Source organism: Pecten maximus, chromosome 1 (assembly GCF_902652985.1).
Source record: "Pecten maximus chromosome 1, xPecMax1.1, whole genome shotgun sequence".
In the NCBI taxonomy this organism is placed as follows: Eukaryota; Metazoa; Mollusca; class Bivalvia; order Pectinida; family Pectinidae; genus Pecten; species Pecten maximus.
Genome location: NC_047015.1, coordinates 57,648,100 through 57,656,925, shown reverse-complemented (window position 1 = coordinate 57,656,925; position 8,826 = coordinate 57,648,100). Strand labels below are relative to the sequence as shown.

At 36.7% G+C, this 8,826-nt stretch overlaps 1 protein-coding gene across 1 annotated transcript; it reads right to left on the bottom strand.

The window, feature by feature from the left end:
- Positions 1 to 4,510: 4,510 nt before the first annotated feature.
- On the bottom strand, positions 4,511 to 6,085 carry LOC117321557. The gene has a single exon (XM_033876010.1). It carries the CDS (start codon positions 6,083 to 6,085, stop codon positions 4,511 to 4,513), a length of 1,575 nt encoding a protein of 524 aa, XP_033731901.1.
- Positions 6,086 to 8,826: the final 2,741 nt, after the last annotated feature.

The following is an 8,826-nucleotide window of genomic DNA, read 5'->3' as shown; positions in this document are numbered from 1 at the left end:
GAGGCTTCGCTTACATTGCAGTATATTAAAAAAAACACTTGTTCAATCGAAACTTAATTGACAGCCGTATTGAGTGATACAAACTTTAAGCTTGTTTCCAGATCCTTTTGCAAATTATGCGTTATTTTGTATATTTGTCTCTGAGTTAATTAAAATACTGTTTAAACTAATTTCGAATATTGTTAAAATATGTCGAACAACAATATACTTATAAAAAAAAATCTCATAATCTATTCCACTTATATAAAAACCATGTTAGATACAAATACAATGCATATATATATATAAAAAAAACACGCACGCTCTAAAATGTACAAATACAATACTGTCATATTGACTAGTACAGTAGACATAGAGAGATATATGCTGGCTCTCTGGAGGATTTTTCTCTCCCAGAATGCCTCATTCAAGATGGCTGTCAAACATGACAAAATCAGGACAAAACATGACAAAAATGACAAGAGCAGGACAAAAATGACAAAATCAGGACAAAATTAGGACAAAAATGACAAAATCAGGACAAAATTGACAAAATCAGGACAAAATTAAGACAAAAATGACAAAATCAGGACAAAATGACAAAATTAGGACAAAAATGACAAAATCAGGACAAATCAGGACAAAATCAGGACAAAAATGACAAAATTAGGACAAAAATGACAATCTGGGAGAGGAAAATTCTCCAGAGAGCCAGCATATCTCTCGACATATTTCAGTTCTCACTTTACGCAAAGTGCACCTGACGAGGTGACGAGTCTGAAATTGACTACTGTAACGAGGTGTATTTACCACTAAAATGAAAAAATGCAAAATTTATAAATAATTAAAATGTGTATCAAAAAGTCAATGTCAAGTCAATATACTGAACTAACCCATGAAGAAAATGGTCTGGTTTCAACAGTTTCTCTATGTCCTGGTTTTTGATGATTTCACGCGTTTGCGTTGACATGGCTTTTTGCCGCAAGATTGTTTTGGTCAGTCCTTTTGGATATTGTTAGCAATAAAATTGTTTTAAATTCAATACTTATCTATTGCTTTAAATTCGAAATAAATCTATTCTCAATTGTTCTTTTCTTTTCTTTATCAGAAACTAATATTATTCGATATAATAAACTTTACAAAATCAAAAATATGCAATTGTACGTTCAATAATTCCGAATAATAAATAACAAGAAATATCTTTAAAAAAGATAAACGGCATAGATCTAGTTTTAATGCTGGTGGTTATAATGTAAAACTACTGGTGAAATAAATTAACGAACTACGATGTAATTAATAAATGCGCAGTTTCAGCACGGATAACAAAATTATATCAGTTTGAATCATTTTTGGTGATAATAAGACTGCAAATGTGTCATTTGAATAGATGCATCCATTTATTCAGCTTGCATTCAATTTAAAAGGGACATCACGGTAAAAACGTTGCAATTTTCACTGAATGTACGCGTTTTGCTCCTTTCCAGTTATGTTTCTGTGCTGTTCCAATGTTCACAGTCAATCCCTATGTCCAGCTTGACCACTCGATTTAGTTGGGAATCCCCCTCTAAATTTAGCGCGGAAATTATTTTTAGATCATAGCTATCACATACTGCTGTACTGTAGTAGTTTATAGCTATCACATACTGCAGTGCTGTAGTAGTTTATGGCTAATACTGCTGTACTGTAGTAGTTTATAGCTATCACATACTGCTGTACTGTAGTAGTTTATGGCTAATACTGCTGTACTGTGGTAGTTTATAGCTATCACATACTGCTGTACTGTAGTAGTTTATAGCTATCACATACTGCTGAACTGTAGTAGTTTATAGCTATCACATACTGCTGTACTGTAGTAGTTTATAACTATCACATACCGCTGTACTGTAGTAGTTGTATTATAGCTATCACATACTGCTGTACTGTAGTAGTTTTATTATAGCTATCACATACTGCTGTACTGTAGTAGTTTATAGCTATCACACACTGCTGTACTGTAGTAGTTTATAGCCATCACACACTGCTGTACTGTAGTAGTTTATAGCTATCACACACTGCTGTACTGTAGTAGTTTATAGCTATCACAGTATGCTGTACTGTAGTAGTGTATAGCTATCACATACTGCTGTACTGTAGAAGTTTTATTATAGCTATTACATACTGCTGTACTGTAGTAGTTTATAGCTATCACATACTGCTGTACTGTAGTAGTTTATAGCTATCGTGTGATATCTGATTGCAAAAGTTATGGTCGAGAGAAGCGATTAAGGGGAGGCTACTGCGCCAATCTTTGAGTCATTTCGACTTGAGTAGCGTGAGGCTGTTCTGAAGTTATTTAATGAAGACATGGAGGAGTGTAATACAATTGGCGTTGTCATGTTAAAAACTAGTTTTGTCTTTTGCTTTTGGTAGTTTCAGGTTATGTTGATAAGGAATGAGTATTTGATATTGTTTTAAGCAGAATTTGAAAAAGGTTGTTTTTAGTCAAGCCAGAAATCAATTCATTAAAAAGTCAAGCCATTTGAATGTTATCAAAATAAATCCACAGTAGACAGCTTTTAATAGCAATTTTACCTTACAACGTGTATTCCTGATGTGTATCGTAAACATATTTCGACATTACGACTTTCATCACATAAGTTTTATATAGAAGGAGGCCGATATCGTAATATCACAAGGGCGAATAGGATATATCGTTATCAGATTAAAACCAAGTGGAAGACGAATTTTATTTTGTTCTTATTTGTCCAATACAAGTTATTAAATGGCTCATTTAAAATTATTACAGCCTATATCTGAGCTCTAAAATAAATATTACTGGAATCATCTTTCTTCATTCAAACTCATTCAGCTGTAAACTGAACGTAATAAAAAAGAGCTAAATAATCTTGGAAATAGTTGCTAGTAAATAATGTTAAGATTCCGACCTTTGGTATAGATCAATATCATACAGTATATGTAAGTTATACCTAATATTTGAATTATTTGGTCAATCCAGTGCGTACACATGACAATTGTTTTCATTTTTCTCCAAGTTGAACGAGGAGGGTTTTTTTTATGTGGTGACTAGTACCAAACTTTCGTCACACGTTTTGCCGTTTTTATGATATCACTTCAGATCGTTTTCAAAACAAATATCTGACTGCATTGGAGTCAATTTCAGTTTAAGATATTGTTAGTCTACAAAATGTTTTAAGACTATTTTATCAATAAAATATGGATGTGACAAATTACGTTCCCAATCATCTTAACACTTAGAAATTAACTTAGGTTAACATTGGTTTGTTTGGTTTGTTTTTGTTTAAGGTCCTATTAACAGCCAGGGTCATTTAAGGTCGTTCCAGGTTTGGAGGTGGAGGAAAGCCGGAGTACCTGGAGAAAAACCACCGGCCTACGGTCAGTACCTGGCATCTGCCCCACGTAGGTTTCGAACTCGCAACCCAGAGGTGGAGGGCTAGTGATAAATTGTCGGGATACCTTAACCACTCGGCCATCGCTTACGTTAACAATAACTGCCATACGTGCAGGGCACTCTTATTCGATTTGAAAATAAATTTGATAAAAATGTATATAACAAACCGAATGTATGCGAAATAAATTACCCATCTTTTTATTTTTGTATTTTTATTTTTCTACAGAAACAACTGTGACGTCATAGATATATTATCAATTCAATCATTCTCTAAATTTCATCCTCGATGTATTTTTCTCTGAGACCTAGTGGTAAGTGCTCCAAAATATACATAATGAAAAAAAGTGTTCAACACTAGGGAACAAATGCGTTTCTTTAGTGTTGAAAAAAAGTTAACATCTTTAGAATTATACAAAATCGAATGATACTCTATTGGCGGTAAGATGTTTGGATCAAGGCTTAAGGGCAAGTGAACTTATGCCATGGCGCGGGGTTTGTCGTCCGGCCGGCGCCAACTTTTCCATTCAAGCAACTTCTTCTCAATAACCAAAAGGCCCAGAGACCTAATATTTGGCCTGTAGCATGCTGGGGTGAAGAGCTACTAAGTTTGTTCAAATGAATAACATTGACTTTCATTCAAGGTCACAGGAGTCAAAAAGGCTAAAATCTTAAAACGACTTCTTCTCAATAACCAAGAGACCCAGAGACCTAATGTTTGGCCTGTAGCATGCTGGGGTGAATGGCTCCCAAGTTTGTTCAAATAAATGACCTTGACCTTCATTCAAGGTCACACGAGTCAAAAAGGCTAACAATTTTAAACGACTTCTCAATAAACAATAGTCCTAGAGACCTAATATTTGGCCTGTAGCATGCTGGGGTTTAGTGCTCCCAAGTTTGTTCAAATGAATGACCTTGACCTTCATTCAAGGTCACAGGAGTCAAAAAGGCTAAAATCTTTAAACGACTTTCTTTTCAAAAACCAACAGTCCCAGTGAGTTCATATTGGGTCTGTATTATGCTGGGGTGAACGGCTACCAAGTTTGTTCAAATGAATGACCCTGACTCACATTCAAGGTTATAGCTATCACATACTGCTGTACTGCGGTAGTTTTATTACATCTATCACATACTTCTGTACTGTAGTAGTTTTACATTTTTACCACCAAACACTGCCCACAGGACATCCTTCATGTCTACACCTACATCCAATGTCCAGTCTGTGTCTGTGTGTATGATCTTGAGGAGCTCACCGCCTCCACTGAGGAGAAGGACCCTGTAGTTACGGACCCCTATGATGAGGTTCCCTACACTATCATACACCACACTATGGGGGTTAAATGGTTCACCTCCTGTTTGTGGTGTTTTATATGGTCTGGGGATGTCACCTTTGTATACAAACAGTTTCAATAAATTAGTATCCATGGCAACAACATGTTTGATTTCATCCCCACCATGTCTTTTATCACTGAAATCAATCACTGCGACATTGCGAGTGACAGGACACTCCGTAATCCTCACTGGTGTACACACTAATGGTTTCCCAGTCCCTACAGCTATTGTAGTGAGCACCATCTGACCTTGTATGGTAAATTTAGAGATGTGTTTGGCCATGCCTACAATGACATGGTTACTGGCTGTAACACATAAACACTCAGGTTCCTCCTTGGTTCTGAATTTGTGTGTTAGTTGTCCTGATTCCAGCTCTAGGATGTTGTGTTCTGTGTCACAGACCCACAGTCTGTTTGTTGTTGGTGACAGACTGATGTCCATGATCTCAGCCTTATGTGTGACCCCCTGTATTGCTGTACCCTTCCTGTCCAGGAGACTTAATGTTTTACTGTAGTCACTGGTCCAGGCCTGGTCATCAGTGGTGGGACATATAGAACTAATGTTACGTGGAGACTTCCACTTCTCCATCACCTTGGTCTCTGACAGTAGTTTATACCTTGTCACTGTTTTCTTCCCTTTATCGCCTGACTGTTGCTGTGTAGAGGACTGTCCCTGACCATCTGATGTTGAGACTGACCAATCCTGGTCAGTTGATGTTTGACCTTGATCTGAGATGATAACTTTCCCTAAAGCAAGCTTTAGGTGACCTTGAGGATTTTTGTTTGGAGTGAAGCTGACATTACCCAGGACAGGTTTTACAGGGAAATGTATTTGGGAATCCATTTCACATCTTGTATCGTAAATGTTTAAGTCAGAACCCTGCTGAAGTGCTGTCTTACATTCCTGTATTTGTTGTTTGAGTTGTTTGTCGTACATCTCCAGGTCCTGTTTGTATTTCTGTATCAGCTTTGAATTGTCCTCTTTCATTTTCTGATAAAGAGAGAGTGTCTCTGCTGTGAGCATGTCAAGGTCTTGTTTTAATGTGTTTGTTTGCATCCGCAACTGATGTGACAGTTTCTCAAATGTGCTGTCATTGTTGTGGAGGAGTGTATCAGTAGAGGTGATGTATTTACCAATTTGTACCAGGTCATTTTGTTCAGTTCTGTAAATGAAGTTTTTAATATCTTGTTTCTTCTGAGGAGTGATTTCACTGAGCTCACACATACTGTGACTTTGATGAACAGAGGAAAGGCATTTTAGACATGTCAGTTCTTGACATTTTTCACAATACAATTCCAGTTGTCTCCCTTTGTGATGAACACAAGTTGTCTGACCTTTTGTACGGATAGGTATATTTGCTGTTGCCATTTCGATGAAAATTGTAATATCTGTTGTTAACAACACTGGAATGTTTTCAAACCAATAAGACTTTTGTTTGATGTCAGAGAAGGAAATCGTGGTAATACTGTCTCGTCCAGTATATGGTAATGTTAAACAATTATCAGTTACCGGTGGGTATGTAAAAACACAATATAACAACTACCTCATGATGTCACAGGGTTACTGTGGTGATCCAAGTTGTCCATCCACAGTATCAGAATGTTAATTTACACTGTCCATATTTCTCTACCTTCAGAATTCACAGCCACAATAATTTACACTGTCCATTTTCTCTACCTTCAGAATTCACAGTCACACTAATTAACATTGTCCATATTTCTCTACCTTAAGAATTCACAGCCACACTAATTTACACTGTCCATATTTCTCTACCTTCAGAATTCACAGCCACACTGATAAACTTCCTTCTTGATAAAACTGTGACTTTATGACTAAATATTTCAAACAAATGTTGGATCTCGGGATGAACGCCCACAGGAATGTGTAGATCTACCTATTCTGGTGTTATTTTATCTATTTTCTGGTTGTGTGAGGTAGCCGACAGGCATACAACTGTATAGAAATAAAGGTAGTAGGCCATTGTGGGTCACGTTTATCAACGGTTCACCTGGGATGTATTGTCTCTTACTTATAATAATAATAATAATATCTTTTATTTAACCAGGGTAACATATTTAGACAATGTCTAGTTTACAACATGGCCCTGCATCAAATATATTTACACAAGCATGGCATAATTTAAAATAACGATATAATATAACAATGTAATAAATATATAATTATCATCACAGCTTAAATATGATTTATAAATGAACGCTTGTATATCACACAAGTGTTGCTGAAGGACATTATTAAAGCACAAGGAGTCGAATATACATACAATGCTAATATAGCAAAAGGTAAAAATTGACAGAATATACACTAATATAGTGTGAATTAAAATGGTACAATGAAGTAGGTGATCTAAAATTAAATTTAGAAGATTGAATATTACTATACTAAAATATCAGTGTAAGGGATGAATCACAGATATAACTATATATTCTATTAATAATCACAAAAGAAATATTTAGAAATTAAAACTAGACTAGTTGACTAAAGTATTATGATGACTGTGCAAAAATACTAGGGTAAGTTTTACATGGATACTTTTGACGTTCAGGCCAGAAAGAGTTTAGTGAATTTTTCAGACCTATAAAAAAGTATGTTTTGAATTGTCCAACCTATCAGGATTTAGTGAGTTGGTAACATCTTCCGACTTAGAAAAAATAGATATTTTAAAGGCATAGAAAGTGAGTTATTGAGGAATTCTTTTCCTTGAATTCCTTGTTTTAGCAGAATAGAGGAAGGCAATTTCAAAGTTGCGAAATTCTCCACCTCAAGCTGCAGCTCCAGGAATCTTGGATTTCTGCAATTGTTGGGTAATATTTCTGGCTTTTTTTCCAAAATAGCATACAATGATTACCTTTTGTTGAGGTGTACACTAAGGTTTTGTGTTTAGCTCATGCGTATTAGGCTGTTTCCGACAAACTTGGGTTATAGGTGTGTCATGCGTTGTATAGCTAATTCTGGTTTGTTTGGTTTGTTTTTGTTTAACGTCCTATTAACAGCCAGGGTCATTTAAAGATGTGCCAGGTTTTTGAGGGGCGGAAAGCCGGAGTACCCGGAGAAAAACCACTGACCTATGGTCAGTACCTGGCAACTCGCAACCCAGAGGTGGAGGGCTAGTGTTAAAGTGTTGGGACACCTTAACCACTCGGCCACCGCGGCCTCTTGTATAGCTGAATGCAGTACACTATTTACCAGCATTTCTACCATTTTTGTATTTTTGGGTAAAAAAAAAGAGTATCTGAACTTAAAAGAAAATCAATTAATTTCTTTTGTTTCCTCAAATATATCCTTGAGTACCCATGTAAAAAGCTTAATATATTGACAAAGAAGGACAGGCAATATATAATAACGCGTAATTCTTATTTTCCAATAATTGATGGACTAGTAGATTTCTCATTTAGGCGAGTACTAAAAGTATATCCTTTTTTATGTCGGACTACTAGTCATGGTCTGGGCTAGTGATTGAAAAGAAGTGTGCATCGTCATGATTTCATCATTTGTGCATTTTTAGGTCATCTGACCCGAAGGGTCAGGATGACCTATAGTCATCATGCTTCGTCCGTCGTCGTGCGCCGTGCGCCGTCCGCCGTCCGCCGTGCGCCGTCCGCCGTCCGCCGTGCGTAAACTTTTCACATTTCAATCTTCTTCTCAAGTTCCACCAGTGGGATTAAGTTGAAACTTGCCTGAAATGATCCTGAGATGGTCCTGACCAAGTGTTGTTATTTTTCGGGTCAGTCCGAAATCCAAGATGGCCGCCATAGCCGCCATTTTGAAAACACATTTTAAACTTCTTCTCAAGTTCCACCAGTGCTGTTGGGCTGAAACTTGCCTGAAATGATCCTGAGATGATCCCGACCAAGTGTTGTTATTTTTCGGGTCGGTCCGAAATCCAAGATGGCCGCCATAGCCGCCATCTTGAAAAACACATTTTAAACTTCTTCTCAAGTTCCACTGGTGCCATTGAGCTGAAACTTGCCTGAAATGATCCTGAGATGATCCCGACCAAGTGTTGTTATTTTTCGGGTCGGTCCGAAATCCAAGATGGCCGCCATAGCCGCCATCTTGAAAAACACATTTTAAACTTCTTCTCAAGTTCC

What these genes read in the sequence shown, in the direction of transcription:
- LOC117321557 (XM_033876010.1), bottom strand. Translation starts at nt 6,085, where the DNA reads ATGGCAACAGCAAATATACCTATCCGTACAAAAGGTCAGACAACTTGT.